A 16,315-nucleotide genomic window follows, 5' to 3' on the forward strand; every position below is an offset into this window, starting at 1 on the left:
GCGTTAAAAAATAAAAATAAAGGTGAGGCTTTACAGAAAAAACAGGCGACCACGCCCCTCGTCTGGCATCATGGCAACGAAAGTTGGGACAAAGTATCAAAGACTAAAACTCACGCTTTAAGAACAACTTGAAACTATCCCCCCTTCTGAAACATGACCTCAGTTAAACTTTCATGTCTATCAGAAAATAGTTTACCAACTTAATAGTTCTGAATCAGGGCCTCCGGTAGGAGAAAGCATCTGCTTTCTGAGAGGTGACTTGTTATTCAACAGTTCATATCCTCTGCTGCTCTTCTCGTGTTGTGGCTGCAGGCGGTGAACATCAAGCTGGGTTTACACTGACTTCAGCCCGTTTCGTCCAGATATTCGAGCCGCACGACTCATTTTAGAGTCGGGCCAAATTATCGCTCCCGAACGGCCGGCGGACGAATTTCTTTTATGTCAGAAACTTTCGTACAGTTGAAGCAGAACCACGAGTGGATTCCCCACAATCAGCGCCTTTTTTGTCAAAGCGTCTGCGTAAAGTTATGAACGGAGTCTAAATGTGCCATGGCAACGCAACGCTCGCTATCAAGTTAACAGTCTGTACAGTAAAAAGTTTACCTCCAGTTCTTTTCTGCAACATTAGCATTCTGTGCTGTTGACAGCTTCCCAGCTCCCTGGTCGATAAACACCAGCACCTCAGACGTTTCAGCAGAACCGTTGATCGTTTCTGCCCTGTTTTATTGCTAACAAACAAACTTCTACCTCCCTCGGAGCATTCAAAGAAATCTTTATTGACTATTGTCAACAGTCAGAACGGTGCGCAGGGGCCGACAGTTTTGTACACGTACAGTGTGAGTACTCAGGTCGTGGCTGACCATCAGACTGCACAGCGTGAGCACCTACGTCGTGAGCTTTGGCTTTACGTCGCTGACGGTTTACTCGTACGGTGGGAGCTGGAATAAAACAACAAGTTTTCTAAAGTCTGCCCAGCTTTAAACAATATCTTACTCCCTGAAAATCTTGTTTTTTGTCTGCCTCCAGTGGTTTATCTTCTCGCCTTGCTGCAGTGGTGTACAGGTGTAGGAGCCCGTGACATTACTTTTAGTTATAAGTGTAACATCACATTTCTGACCACAGCCAAATCAGCTTTTCAGCCTGGTGTCGGCTCAAAACGTTTGTGTTTCTCTTTTCAGCCCGCAAAATGTCACCGGTGAATACCGGCACACTGCAAGCACAAACTGCTTTTATATTGTGAGAGATAACAGGAAGTCATTAGCGCGAGCTTCGTAGCGGAGCGTTCAGGCGCAGTCAAACCAACGCAAACCAAGCTGGTTTATTAATCCAGCTGCAGGTGTAAAATAAAGCGCTGTGGATGAGAGGAGAGCTGACTGCTGGAAGACAAGACGTTGTATTTAAGTTTGTGTTCTACTTGTTCAACAGTTGTTTCATAAATGGTAATTAATTTAATATTTCTTCTGATCATTTTGGCGCTGGTGACTTTCCTTTGGCACTTGCTAAAACCTCTTTGGGGGGTCGCCAAAACTTTCTCTATGCAGGAAAAACCCTGAGATTATATTGAAAAGCCACGTGTGTCTCTCGAGGAGATCAGTAATTTCTTTCTAAATCATTTATGCTAGTTCCCTGAATAACATCTGCTGCCTGATGTTCTTCTTCCATCAGAAATGCATGGAGACCAAAAACACCATCCTGGCTCGTCAGAAGGACATGCAGCTTTCCCTGGAAAAAGTCAAACACCTGATTCGCCTCATCCAAGCCTTCAATTTCAACCAAGCCCTGGCAGAGACAGAGGGCAAGGACGGCAGTGCGAGAGTCCAGGACGGTGCTGAAGGAGCAGTCGGCTCTGAAGCCGCACCAGAAGCCAACTCTGCAGAGAAAGCGAAGGCCGGGAGCTCCTCGGCCAGCGGCAGCACTGATGTGAACGACAAACAAGAGGAACACGGGACCGCAGGGAACAACCAGACGACAGGAGCAGTAGGAGGAGACTCCAGCAGCCAGGCTGTCCTAGAAGACAGCGTAGTCCTAACAGCAGATAACTGCCCCGGCGTAGCGGCAGGGGGTAAGGCAGGGCCTGGTGTTGGAGCAGGGGGACGGGGTGACACAGGGACTGGTCTCCAGGTGGAGGTTGTGACCAAGCCTGAGACTGCGGCAGCTCTGGCGGTTGACATTCCCACTTCCTCAGTGGTCGCGACTGTTGCCACCACCAACGGCACGGCCGAGTCGGCCTGCCCTGACCGCAGCCCCGCAGGAGGCTGCACCACCACCAACTCTGAGAACAAGATGACTGCCGTCCACCCTCCAGAGACAGCGGTGGAGAAGACGCAGGAGGAGCTCACTGACAGTGACGGCAGCAACACCAACAACAGCAAAACCTCAGAACCCTCCCAGCATTCTTTGCCAGCTCTTGTCAGCAGTTTGGACAATAAAGAGTAATGCTACGTCTCTTGAGTTGTGGGAATTCAAACATATATATTAAAAAAAAAGACTCTTGCTTGCACCGTACGGTGCCCTGAAGTTGCCAATCTGTATAAATGTTGTTTGTTTGCATTGTATTGTCAGACTGTGTCAATGGTAGATATACAGCCCAAGTCACATGACTCTGGGAAGACGTAGGCCGCCCCGCCCACAGCGCTGGGGTACGGGAGGGCTTACGTTCCAGTGTCATCATGCCAATTAGTGATAGACGTCAGTGGTGGGAATGCTCAAAGGGAGATTTAATTCATCATCACACCAGTGTGTGCCTGTTCTAGTGGCCCCTGTGTTCTCTTGTGGGGTGGGGAGACGGTTCACATGGGTACAGAGAAAACCGAGAACATGGAACCAAACATCTGTCAGGGGTCTAAAAAGCAGTGTTGTGATAGAGTATGCGTACTGAAAAGAGAACCTGTTCATCTCCTCGTCCCAACGAACTTAATGTGAACAACCTTTAACTTCTGCAGTTCCCCATAATCTCCTCTAACCTTTGAATCACCCCAAACCTTAACCAATAAGTCTTACCTAACCCCTAACCCCTACCTCTGCCCATCCAAAACAGACTTTCCTGACTTCCCCTTTAACCAACAACTTAAACCATCTTCAGCCAGCACAAAAAGGTTCAGGACGCTTCAAACAAAAGTTCTTACTGTGTGTCGTGTGAACACATGTTAAGGCCGAAGTGTTTATAGCTGTTCAAAAGTCCACACTCGAAGGCTGGCTGGTCATTCTCACTGTCAGAACGTCTCCTCGAACGAAGTCAAACAAAAAAGACCCCTTGAGAGTAAAGTTCAAACCTCTCAACCGGCCAATCGCTGTGTTAAATGTGATGTTTGAATTGCTGGTTTTGGAAAGTTACCTGCTTTGTTTGCAGCATACTGACACCTTTACATTGACCCCTCCATCAACCTGCGACTGAAGTCATCTTCCAGTAGCGGTAACCTTCCTCTTGTGACTAAAAGTCAAATTTAGGTCCACCAGCGAACTAACGACCCCGCCCTCCTAATCCCAAATGGGCTCAAACAAACCAGTTTGTGCAATCTGACAGATGCAGCCCGACCCAGTTTGTCGGGACACGAGATTCAGACGCTGTTTGGCGATCTGTTGTTTGAAGCGTACCGATGCCTTTAAACTAACGTCTCTAACTTCCAAATCAACCTACGACTTTAACCGTGTTCATTTAACAAAAAACCCAACCTGTCCTATCGACCAATAACCTTTCCTAGTGACCAAAACTCAAACCTAACAACCCAAACCCAGTTAACTGAAGACTCCACCCTCTCCCAGCTGGCCAATGACTGAACCCCCCCCCCATCTCTTTCCCTACTCGAATCCCTGAGCTCAGGCAGAAAAGACGCTGAGCGTCGTGTTCAGCAGGTACGGAGGACGAGGTCGAACAGGCGCGGTAGCCTAACAGATGTTATCAGTGGTGTCGGTCAAGTGTAGTGATTGAGTTTTTCATTCGTGAGTCAAGTGTGTCAACTGTGAGCACTAAATGTGAAATTGCAATATTGCAATGTCAACACACACAAACTATCTGGGCTGTGTTTCTTTTTTATAGGAAAAGATATTCAGGTCTTCCTAGTCTTCAGAATAAGTGCTTTCTGTTCCTGAACCTGCTGGACTGGCATTATCAACACAAAAAGGAATCCTCTTTTTGAAGTGGTGATCTTTGCATTAAGTACATTTCTGTTGAATCCTGAACTGCCAAAATGATGTTGTATCCAAATTCAGCAGGGACAAGTCCACTTACTGTATTGAAAGATCAAATCATTGGCGTTGTAAGATTTAGAAGCTACCATTTCAGAAATTGGACGTCCCCAGATTGAGACAGGAGAGCTTATTAAACAATAACATTAAAGGAACTTTTTGTTCCTTGAAATGGAAGGATTTGTTGTGTGAACCTGCTCCTTCAGGTGGATCTCACAGGACAATACCACAAATCCTGAGATTAAAGCACAAGCTTGCTGCATTACAAAGAAGTGCTGAAGAGCTTTTTGTATGTTAATATGGAATTAAACAGAGTATGCATCTCTTTGTTGTGATGTGACTTATCCCCACATTGCCAATATTTTTCTAGGAGGAAATACAAACCTCTGTCTGACATCAATGCTCAAGTCTAGTTCATATTTTCGGGAGGAATTGCTGGGCTTCTGTCTCAGAAAGCCCTTCATCCCCTCACACATCTCTTTTCTTTCTGGAGCATGTCTGGGCTGCAACGTGATGCTGTTATGTGTTGGCTTGGTGGCTGTCAGTTCGGGTCTGTCTTTGTCTGGTGAACTGATCATGACTTCTGGCTTGTTGGGTACGGGGCATTAACAAACTCTGGTCTGCTCTTTAACTCGCTGGTTGTGCTGGAATTTCTTTCTTTCTTTCTTTCTTTTTTGCAATATTTGAGTTTTGCTCACATTTTTATTCGTCCAACAACTTATTCGCCCCGATGAGATAATTCTAGGGAATGCAGTGTCCGTATTTCCGTCAGGGTCAACAAGTTTTCATTCATCCTGTAAAATATCTCCTCCTCCACTGGTTGGCTCAAAACGTGGTTCATGTCCCCTCAGGATGAACTGTACTGAACTCTGGTGGTCCTCTGACTTCCCATCTAGCGCCATCATCAGGTCAACATGTTAACTGATGACATTCCCATCAGCCTCAGCTGTACGCTGTGTTTACTGCTAATTAGCTAATGTTAGCATGCTAACACGCTAAACAAAGATGGCGAACATTCTATGTGGTAAAAATCAGCGTGTTAGCATGCTGATATTAGCATGTTATATTAGCATATAACAGAGCTCTCTCGGTGCAGGAGGAAATTCTTAAACAATAAAATAATATTGATGCCTCTTTCTGCACAGACCTCCAAAGCATCGTAAACATGCACATGATGGTGGGGTTGAATATGTTGTTGGGCGACTGTGAAATAAGCTGTTACTGGTGTCATTTTTTCATATCATACGGACTCTTGTAACTGAATCAGCATATCTGACACATGATTATCTGACATCAGCTGTACAAACTGCCTTCATTCAGAAGATCCCAGAAAAAGAAAGCAGAGGAAATCTCTGTAACATTTCCACACGTTTGGCCACAGTGCTGTCTGATAAATGTAATTTGTGTCTAATGGAGAGTTTAGCCATTCGAACGTGGACGGAAGAGACTGGCCAGGGATGCAATCCAAAAGAAAACGGCAACTTTAACGTCCCCGGTTCCTTATGAAGTCCATTCGTTGTGTGTTTTGTTCTTTGTCGGCTTACTCGGGTGGACGTTCTTCTTCTTTCAACATGTCGGCCTGTGTTCACTCATGGATAGAGCAGCGCAGTCTTTCACTCTCTTCACTCAACAAGTTTTTCTTTGAACACACCCAAACTTGTGTTCCAGACAAACTGGACCTTTCCCTCTGTACAGTAGGTACCTCGAGTGCCTTTCTTCAAACAGCAGATAATATTTGTCTCTTGACTTGCACTGTGACTTGTAGAACCTTACTAACCCTCCAGATGATCCTCCCTCCCAACCCGACCCGACCCGACCCGACCCGCCGTCCTCTGGACTGTCCCATCCCACCAAGCTCCTTCAAACTCCGGAGCACAAACCCGGTCCCTTCACCTCAGGCTGCCAGAAGTCAATGCGAGTTGAAACTACATTTCATATTATGGCGTTTAGATTGACCAGATAGTGTTTTGTTGTTGTTAATAATAGGAGTTGCCTTAAATGTCTTTTATTTTCCTTTTTTACGTGATTAACTCTTACCATTAGGGGGGAAAATATCGCTGCAGGCGCTGGGGAAGCTCAGAGGTAGTTGGCTGAAAACCTGGCGCTCAGCGGCCAATAAAATGCTCCAAAGAGGGACTGTTGATTGATCTTTTGTGCGGTGTGACAGCCAGTTGTTTTGTGATGCACTTTTGGTTTGACCAGTATTATTAGTCTAAAAATGGGACCCGTCAGCAGAATCGCAGTCATGAATCTGGCTCTGGATTTGAGTTCCTAGTTTTCCCTGACTGGTCCTGAGTCAGGACTCGGGAGCTCTTTTTGTTTTCCCTCGTCCATCATTCCGTCTGTGCTGTGGTTCTTCTTGTGTTTCGGAAGAGGGATGAGTTTGCTAAATCAGGTCACGTGAGCCGGAGCCTGTGTGCATTTGGTACGAACAAACTAACCTGCACCCTGACGGACAGACTTAGACCCAATTAGCAACATCTGTCCACTCAGTCCGGTGGAACGCATGCCTTCTTATGCAAATTTTTATACAAGATTTGTCAAACCTTTTTTAATATGCATTTGTTTTTGTTTTGTTTTTTTAAGTTTTTATGTGAAACTCAAGTCACCTTTTATTTCCTTTTGAACATTCTGGCATCTGATGCCAAACGTGTGCAGTTTAGGCGTTGGAACAGTTTCGGTAGCCATCCTCCACTTCCTCCTGACGTCATGTTTTTATGGTCGGAGCTGAGAAGGTTTTGGCTCCTTAGTTTAGATTTTAATTTGAACTTGGCTAATGCACCACGCTGAATGTGGGGATCCCAGCAGGGCTTTAAGGGGGCCGGGCCTCGATCAAGTCTTAAGGTCTAAATTGTGTCATTTCTATTGAGTCAAGCTCTAAAGGTGAATTTTTATCCAAAGAACACTGCACATGTGCATTTCTGTTTGGAAGCCTTTATGTAGTTGATGCATATCATTTGGAAATTCATTTCTGCGTCGGCATCGTGTGCATTCACCGAGCTGGACAAGGACCATGTGTTGGCAGCTGAGAGCTGTTAGTCTTATATGCATTCAGTATGTTCATCTCCAGTTCCCTGTGTGGTGAAGTAGTTCAGTCCGACTCGAGTCTTTTCAGATTTTAGTTTTTAAAAAACGATCAAGTCATGATTGTGGCCTTCTAGTATTTTGTCGATACATGACATCAACCCGTTGTTACCGCTCACCATCCATCCTGTCCGGACCCAACTGTACACCTGAAGCTTCTTACCTCATCCACAGCTAATTCCATCGGGGGTGTGTTGAGTGCAAAAAAATAAAATAACCTAAAAAACAAAATAAGTCTTTTTTTATCTTCCATTTGGTGAGATGCATTGTAGCGATATGAATAAAGAAAAAGTTCACCTGGTGTGCTGAATAATGTGTAAATTGGTAATTACACAATCTGAATATTTGTATAATTGTTTGTATTTTTTCATAATGATTTTGGAAAGGAATGTGTTTATTTTTTTGACTTCTGTTCCAGATGTGTCTTCTGTTGGCCTGACATTGTGACTGGTCTGGTGGGATTCTTACCTCTGTATTGAGCCTCTTCTGTGATGAATTCTTTGTATGCAGTGTTTAGGAAATACTGTAGGGAACATGGGGAGGAGTTGATATTAGGAGCATTTGATCAATTTGTATTTATTTATTTTATCATTTTGTTAATAAATTGTGAAAAGCAGCGTGTCTCGTCTGTTACTGAGTTGAAACTGTTTTATAGATATTCAGATTCACGTGCATGATAAGACTGAATAGTCATTTTATTTGTATGATAAAAGTACTTTTTTTGGATGCAGTTCATTACAGTAACAATAATGCAAAAGACACACACAACCAATTACATTTTACATTGCCAGAAGCTCAATTTAAATTAAGTTCTTTTAGACTCCCGTGCATTTTAAATTGTGGATGTGGAATTTTCCAAGTACGATGCGGAGCTGCACAATATTGTCTGGACCATAAAGTACAAACTATAACATGACTTCAAATACATTAAATACTATACTCTTACCCGTTTTTCTGTTAATAAAATGTTCCAAACCTTTCCAGAATACATTTGCATGTTCACAGTGATAAAAAGATGAAATATATTTTTTCTTTCTAAATTGCAAAAATCTGTTACAATCAATGTTAAGTTTAAATCTTGGCAACACTTCTTTTGGCGGGGGTAAATGCGATGCAGTGTCTTAGAATTCACTTCTATTACCTTACTACTAATAGGTTACAATACTTGATAAGAATAGTACATGTCTTTTCCCTCTGTAAATCACTCACAATAGAAGACCAAAATAACTTTGCTGCAGAGAGTATGGTATAGTCCAAAACATCCCTGCATGACTTATTGTTAATATTAATTCCAACAATATTTTCTTCTGTGAAATTAACATTTCTCAAAAATTTAAGAGGACCTTGAGGAAAAGCATCACAAACAATTGCATATACTTTTGGTTTGAGTGTAATTTTGAATTTTTGAAGGAATTCTGAATGTGACAGTAACAAACCATTCTTATTTAAAAGTCGTCCAACTAACAAAACCCTAAACAATAAAACAGTGCGCCACTATGAAGAGTTTTAATGTGTCTTACGTCACTATATACGCCGTACAGCAGAGTGGCGCAGCGGAAGCGTGCTGGGCCCATAACCCAGAGGTCGATGGATCGAAACCATCCTCTGCTAAACTTTTCTCTCTAAACGGAGTTGTTTTAAATCTTTATCCGACATGTTACAACTCCATTACTCTCTTGCTATTGTAATCGATTTCTTTGCTGTTCCTGAATATTACTTATGGAGTGAAAAGCGGGAAAGGTTAACGGTGTTTTTAACCAACGGATCGCAAAAGACAAGCCCTGCTCAGTGCTCAGTGTGTAACCAAAACTCAGCCAAAACACGATCTGTTTCTGTTTCGTTGCCTAAACGTAACAAACTGCGACAGAAAGCACGTTACAACGTAAAATAAAATACAAACGGAAAGTCGTTGTCTTCTGGGTTCACACGGGACCCGAACCCGCGACCTCCGCGTTCAAGTCCTGCCGCGGTGTGTTCTGGGAGATCAGCCATTACTGTTGGCGGTTGTTTGTTGTCGTGCAGCTCGTCCCTTCTTCACCGTGTTTGTTTTCTTAGTTTTTAACTCCACTGGCTCACTTTCCGTCTGTGAAACAGCCATGGGGGGCAGAAACTGCTGCGTTCCAAGCTGCCGCCGCAAATCTCATGACCACCGCAGGAGGAAAATCCCGAACGGACTCACTTTCCACTGTTTCCCCGCCTGGAGGAGGAACGAAGGAGAGCAGATATCCGAGCTGACGATGAGGAGGAGGGCCGCCTGGGTGGCTGCCGTCGGCCGCGGCGACATCACCTTCAACCACATCCCCACATCCATGAGAGTGTGCTCCCGACACTTTCACTCAGGTGAGTCAGTGTATTAGGAACACCTTGCTGAAACGAGCTCTCCTCCCTGAAGGTCTTAAAGTTTAGTTTTTCTCTCAGTGTTTCAGAGAGGAGAAACATGCAACTGAAGCCCATTCAGAAATCTTGTGATTTTATTCTTGTTTTATTTGGCGATGTTAAGCAACCAAACCAGGAAGAAGAAATCATAGCTGTATCTGAATTGGGATACTTCAGTTAGTACTCTAACGTAGTACTCTGTGTACATTTTGTACTAACTTGCATCGAGTGTAAATTTCCACACAGTTTTGTTGTCTAAAATCGGACCTGACTGTGCTGCACTTACCGGAAATGACGATCGTCTCATTTTACCGCTTCTTCTTGAAAGTGGAACCGGGCGGATCTTTGTCGCGCGACTGTCAACCGGCAAAACAACTTCTGGCTCGTTTGCTGACTTGGCTTCAGTTTAATTTTCTTTAAAATCAACGTACTTCAACTTTTATTGCAGCAGTTTTCATGAGTTTTAAAAAACGTTGGCGGTTCCCCCCTTTCAAGATGGCCAAGATGGCGGCCGTTAAAGGTGAGCTGTCTTTTCTGACCGTTGCACCATCCGGGCACTCGCAGCGCGCTGCGCTTTGTTTACGCCGCCATGTTTGTGAGGATCCCGGCTGGTTAGCGTTGTTAGCTTAGCCCCGGGTTAACCGAGAGAAACGGGTCAGCTCCATGTTCAGCAGTAAATGTACAGTAGAAGCTACAGAGGCCGGTGAAGAAAGACTGCAGCTCCTCCGGACTAAAGAGGAGCTCTTGTGTGCTGCTGCCAACTGTTGAATAAAGAGTGAAGGAGTTTGGCCCCAAAGTTAGCACTGACTTCGGCCCTGGAGGTAAACAGTTGCTCCTGTGCTTCCAGCTCTTTTCAGTCTCTGTATTTTTGTAAAAACTATTTCAAATAAGTGGCTAGTTTTTTACTCTGTTGTGTTTTGGATGCTGTGTTTGTGTGCCGTACGTAGGATAAGCGGTTGACGATGGATGGATGGACATATTTAAAGAGAGGCGCCTTTTTTAAAAAGGCGCTTTCTGTCTGATCGGAGCCTTATTGAGGCTAACGTGCTCTGGGACAGCAGACACTGTGGATTCTGCTGTACTTCAGCAGCAGTAGGATTGGTTACCATGGCAATGCGCGTCCATGAGTTTGGAGGGAGGAGCTTCCGAAGGAGCAGTGAAGAGAGGGGAGTGTTTGTTTGGCAGCAGGGTATCGTTCTGCAGGTGTTGACCACAGACCGCTGCGCTCTCCTGACCCTTCCTGACTGATTGTTCTCTAGTTTGTGACAAGGACACTAGTTAGTTTTACTAGTGTCCTTGTCACTGCTGGTAGCATGAGGTGGTACCTGCAGCCCATTCAGGTCTCACAGGTAGTTCAAGTCCTCCAGGGTGGCTCATCCATATGTGCCGTCACAACAAGGCTGTTTCTGCCAGCACAGTCTCAAAAGCGTGGAGGAGACACCAGGAGACGTGCCCTTACACGAGGAGAGCTGGACAAGGCCCCGTAGAAGGGCATCAACCCAGCAGCAGGACCGTTATCTGCTCCTTTGTTCGAGGAGGAACAGGAGGAGCACTGCCAGATCCCTACGATATGACCTCCAGCTACTGGTGTGCATGTTTCTGAACAAACTGTCAGAAACAGACTCCATGAGGGAGGCATGAGGGCCCAACGAGTGGGATCTGTGCTCACTGCCCAGCACCGTGCAGTTTGAACTGGCAGCTCCGCCGCTGGTTCCTCGTTTTCTTCACAGATGAGAGCAGGTTCACACTGACGTGAAAGAGTCTGGAGACGCCGCGGTGAACGTTATGCTGCCTGTAACATCATCCGGCTTGACCGGTTTGGCGTTGGGTCAGTGATGATCTGGGGAGGCACACCCTTGGAGGGCCGCACAGAAGGGTGTGCGAGCTTACAGTACTCTGACTGCTGTTAGGTACCAGGATGAAATCCTCAGAGCCATTATCAGACCTTACACTGTGTGGGGCCCTGGGTTCCTCCTGGCGTAGCGGGCCCTGGAGGAGCGTGGTGGGGCCTGGGTTCCGCCTAGTGCAGGACAATGCCTGGCCTCATGTGGCGTAGGCAGTTCCTGGATGAAGGTATTGAGCCATTGACTGGCCCTCACGTTCCCCAGACCTGAATCCAACTGAAAGCCTCTGGGATGTTATGCATCGTGTATCTGACGCCACCAAGTGGATCTCATTGGTCCAGATCTGGGAGGAGAGCCCCAGGACGCCCCCCACTGCACCCCAACCCCCCCGGTCGCCTAAGTTGCCTGTCATTCTGTGGGAAACACTGTGTTCCCTTAATTTCTTTGAGCAGTGTATTTGTGTATAAATAGCAGAATGCCTTGTGTTGCTCTGTGTTGCTCACTGCTGCTCACGTCACAGTCCCATTGCATGCTGGTCCTGTTCCTGCTAAACACATAACAAAGTAAAATACTGCCTAAAGTAGGACTGTGCAATGAATCAAATTTTAATCAGTGTTTCGATTTTAATGGGCTATTTGGGATAATGCATAATCATTTTAAAAAGACGAAGCATTCAATTTTTAAAAAGTTAAGTAAATGCGTGATGTTTCATAAGTCGATCACTAATCGTGTTAATATTTGTGATTATGATTTCTGACATAATCGAGCAGCCTAGTCTGAAGTCTATTTAAGCAAATATCTAGAACAAATCTAGTCTTTTGTCCTAAATATTCAGTTTCTTCATATAAAATGAAAACAGTACGTCTCAGAGAAGGTCATTTGTGTCATTTTTGCACTAACACAAAAATTGTTGTTGATTAATCAGCTGACGGATGAATAATGGACTCGTTGCAGCTGTAAGTATAGCGGGTTGATCTGAATTCTCCCTGGTGTGAACAGAGCTGGATGTTGTAAATCAGTTTCCTGATATTAAAAGAGGAAGTTTCACCGATATTGAAACCATCCCTGTCTGATATTAACACCTTGTGTGTTCACAGGTAAACCGGCGTATGAAATGCTGGAGTCTGATCCGGACTGGATTCCATCGCTGCACCTGGGTCCCAGGGACGGAACCAGCAGACGCACCGAGCACCTTTCTGAGCAGCGAGACAGAGACCAGAAACAACGACTGACGCCAGAGACGGGACCTTCGCCTGTGTGCAGAACCGCTCAGAGAGAACCAGAGGGAGGTGAGACTGACTGCTGTTACTCTGCAGCTACCAAATAGGAAATTAAAGGGATACTAAGCGAAGCAGAGATTTGGGCTGCGCTGCTGAACCAGAAAAACGATTTTGTGAGCAGTGTGCGAGTAACCTTAAAGACAACAACCTACCGTAACCCTCCTCCCTGCACTGCCGCTGATTGTTCAAAACATAGTCTGACTGGCCACCGGAGCACCGAGAGAAATGTCTGTGACAGAGAGACGTCGTTGGCAGCTGAGGCGGTCAAACAGAAGATAAGGAAGGTTTGGGGATTGTCTCGCTGGCCATTTATCATCAGCCGTGTTGGTGCCTTTTGTTGTCCAACACGTTCAACTTTCTATAAAGCCAACGTGCTCGTCAGTCTCACTTTTCGTCAACCGACCAACCACAGGCTGGATGGGGCTGGACATTAAAAAAAGTTTGACGTCCTACAGCAAACATCCTTCAAATGTTGAACTCTGTGATTATTTACAAATTAGTACAGCTCTTACTGGATTTAACATTTGGTTTGTTTGGTAAAATAGTATACTATTATATGAAATTAGGAATATAGTAGTTAATATATTAATACACTAACAGTATAGTATTAACTGAACGTTATACTCTTTATTTAATGTTATAATATTATACCGATACACATTTATACTAGTTCCTCCTCCAGGTTGTGGATAGAGCCTCTGCTGTGGACAGATGTAGATTTAGTCAGAGTCAGTGTGCCAATATTTGCTGCTTCTAGCCGCCTCCTCCTGAGAGCAGCACGCTCCCTTTGTCCTCTTTGTCTCTCCCATGCAAGCAGAGGAGACATGAGGAGAGAGGATTCAAGGCAACAGGCTTCTAATGAAATGAGACCTCCTCGCTTCAGGTCCATCATTTTAAAGCGACATCAGTTAAATATGACATGTGGCACAGCTGCATTACCTGTCCAATATACCACCTTGTGTGTTCACAGGTATTCCTGCGTATGAAATGCTGGAGTCCAGTTCGGACTGGGTTCCATCACTGCAGCTGGGTCCCAGTGAAGGAACCAGCAGACCCGCAGAGTGTCTCCTCCTGTCTGAGCAGCGAGACAGAGACCAGAAACAACGACTGACGCCAGAGACGGGACCTTCGCCTGTGTGCAGAACCGCTCAGAGAGAACCAGAGGGAGGTGAGACTGACTGCTGTTACTCTTCAGCCTGCAGCTACCAAATAGGATATGAATGTAGTTATAATAATCTTTATTTATAGCTCCCATGGGGGTGGTGATGGAGCAGTGGATAGGACGCATGCCTTTGGGGAGGGAGACCCGGGTTGAACTCCCCACTCTGACACGTCCACCATTGTGACCCTGAGCAAGACACTTAACCCCTCGTTGCTCCAGAGGCGTGCGACCTCTGAGATATAAAGCAGTTTTAAGTCGCTTTGGATAAAAGCGTCTGCTAAATGAATAAATGTAAATATTATAAAGTGCTTCAAAAAGGTAGAAAAACACACAAGTTGTAAAACCGTCAGGATTTAATAGAAAATGAATAATAACAATAACTTTTTGTTAAGGAATTCAAACACAATTGGGGGAAAAAAAAAAAAAGTAAAGTAAAATCAGGAAAGGCTCAGTGAGAGAAGTTTGTTTTAAGAAGGGACTTCCAGGAGCTCACTGACTCAGTAATAACACCAGAAACAGTTATGGACTCAATCAAACTAAAGTTCTTTTTAACACGTTCTTTGTAGACAGTGCAGTTTCTCTGAGTATTTAGTGCAGCACATGCAGTTTTGGGGTAAAATAACCAACCTAAATAAAGTCATGACAGCGTTCCATGTGCTTTCTGTAGCAGGTCCCGTGAGGACGGCGGTCCGTCCCTGGAGAGAAGTCAAATCTCTGCTGCAGTCGGTCCTGCTGCCCCGAGACGAGACAGGCGAACAACCTCCTGCTGCGAAGAAGATGGACCTCAGCTTCAGAGTACGGCTGCTCGTTATTTCTCTTTGGCCTCATTTTAAAACTTAAAATTCCCACGATAATGAAACCCAGAGAGAACATATGTGCGTCAGACATCGAGTACAATGTTAAGGTGCCTGTGGGGCTTGTTCGGGTTTCATCAGCAGGACTGAGTACTTTAGCTGACTCAAGCTAGTTCTCAGTATGTAGAGTATTAATGAGTATTAGAGAGTATAGGTGGGGTTCACCAGCTGCGGACTCCAAATACTGAAGCTCCTGTTTCACATCCACGTGTCGATCTGAGTCAAAGCCAGCACCTTCCTGGATTTCTATATGATAAATACTGAATGTGATTTACTTCTCATCAAACGTGCAGTAGATTCATGTTGTTTTTATTAAATAATGGTTTCAGGACTTCTTCAGAGATGCTCTGGAGGCTTCTCTGGAGGCCTGCAGCAGATCCGGGACCCCTTCAGCCCGACAGACCTCCGTCTCCGGGGACTATGAAGTGGAGCTGAACTTTAAACTTCCACTTGTGAAGGAGGAGAATCAGACGTGTGACGTCTCCTCCTCCTCCGGCTGTCTGAACTGTGTCAGCCTGCAGAGGACGATCGTGGAGCTGCAGGAGAAGCTGTCACGTCTGACAGGAGAACAGGAGGAAGTGGAGGCTCTGCTCCAACCAGACCAGGTCCTGCAGAGTCCTGAGACAGGCCACACAGAAGAGACAGAGACTGCATGTAAGTTTCAGTAACTTTTTTAAGTGAATGCTGGTAGTATGAGAGCCAATTTCACCTCTACCACCTAGTCTGTATAGATGCTACCACCAGGTCACAGCTCTACCTCAACAGTGCAGCTTCAGCTGCTCTGAAACAAGCTGGAAAGTATTTTGCTTCGACCACTGAGGGGGAGTGGAGGTTGACAGATTATACATACATTACATTTACATTTAGCTGACACTTTTATCCAAAGCGACTTACAATTGCTATACATGTCAGAGGTTGCACGCCTCTGGAGCAACTAGGGGTTAAGTGTCTTGCTCAGGAACACAATGTCAATGTCTCACAGTGGGAATCGAACCCAGGTCTCCCACACCAAAGGAAAGCATCTTATCTATCCATCACCACCCCAGCTGCATTTCTACCAAAAGTAAAAAGTCCAAAAGTCTCCGGATCTCTTTCAAAGGAACTAAAAGGTCCCTTCTGCCCTCTGTGTTTGACCATTAAAACGGCTTTCTGTGTGGGAGTATAATGAAGAGACATGCGATAAAGTTTGTTACACATTTAATAACAAACTGGATAAAACCATCAAGTTCTTAAAATCAGAATCAGCTTTATTGTCAGGTGTGTGTACACATACGAGGAATTTGACTCAGGATTGTACATTGCTCATGATGTGCATACTCATACAAAAATACCATAGCATAATAATAATAAAATAAAGTCAGACACAAACTACAGTATAGACAACACTAACATAAACACTATGAACAAAACAATATAGACATATTGACAAATAGTGCAGTGATCAGAGTGCAAAGGATGCAAGAGTAAACTATTCTCATTATGTACATGTTGAAGGTGGATATGATATACAGGTACACATATATGCACAAA

General features: G+C 44.9%; 2 protein-coding genes, 1 long non-coding RNA gene and 1 other non-coding gene across 24 annotated transcripts in view; 3 read left to right on the top strand and 1 right to left on the bottom strand.

Annotated features, from left to right (window-relative positions):
• phf21ab (PHD finger protein 21Ab) overlaps nucleotides 1-7,885 on the top strand; it is a 57,774-nt gene extending 49,889 nt beyond the window's left edge. For all 18 annotated transcript variants that reach the window (XM_046038197.1, XM_046038198.1, XM_046038199.1 and 15 more), the window contains one exon: nucleotides 1,666-7,885. In XM_046038197.1, coding sequence (XP_045894153.1) covers nucleotides 1,666-2,436 — 771 coding nt within the window. In that variant the 3' untranslated portion in view covers nucleotides 2,437-7,885. The remainder of the gene's footprint in view (nucleotides 1-1,665) is intronic.
• Nucleotides 1-10,157, bottom strand: part of LOC123962222 — a 27,022-nt gene extending 16,865 nt beyond the window's left edge. The window contains exons 1-2 of the long non-coding RNA XR_006822883.1: nucleotides 9,932-10,157; nucleotides 7,738-7,792 (exon numbers count right to left, since the gene is read on the bottom strand). This is a non-coding gene — a long non-coding RNA (uncharacterized LOC123962222). The remainder of the gene's footprint in view (nucleotides 1-7,737; nucleotides 7,793-9,931) is intronic.
• Nucleotides 8,809-8,880, top strand: trnam-cau. Its single transcript has one exon. It is a non-coding gene; the product is annotated as a tRNA-Met (tRNA).
• The window catches only part of LOC123962209, a 21,895-nt gene continuing 14,673 nt past the window's right edge, over nucleotides 9,094-16,315 (top strand). Inside the window, exons 1-5 of one of the 4 annotated variants that reach the window (XM_046038222.1) lie at nucleotides 9,094-9,609; nucleotides 12,587-12,778; nucleotides 13,740-13,937; nucleotides 14,602-14,726; nucleotides 15,115-15,439. In XM_046038222.1, coding sequence (XP_045894178.1) covers nucleotides 9,366-9,609; nucleotides 12,587-12,778; nucleotides 13,740-13,937; nucleotides 14,602-14,726; nucleotides 15,115-15,439 — 1,084 coding nt within the window. In that variant the 5' untranslated portion in view covers nucleotides 9,094-9,365. Of the gene's footprint in view, nucleotides 9,610-10,034; nucleotides 10,166-12,586; nucleotides 12,779-13,739; nucleotides 13,938-14,598; nucleotides 14,727-15,114; nucleotides 15,440-16,315 lie in introns of those variants that run through there. The other 3 variants (XM_046038221.1, XM_046038224.1, XM_046038223.1) reach the window with 3 other exon arrangements.

This window comes from Micropterus dolomieu, linkage group LG22, assembly GCF_021292245.1.
Source record: "Micropterus dolomieu isolate WLL.071019.BEF.003 ecotype Adirondacks linkage group LG22, ASM2129224v1, whole genome shotgun sequence".
Lineage (NCBI taxonomy): Eukaryota > Metazoa > Chordata > Actinopteri > Centrarchiformes > Centrarchidae > Micropterus > Micropterus dolomieu.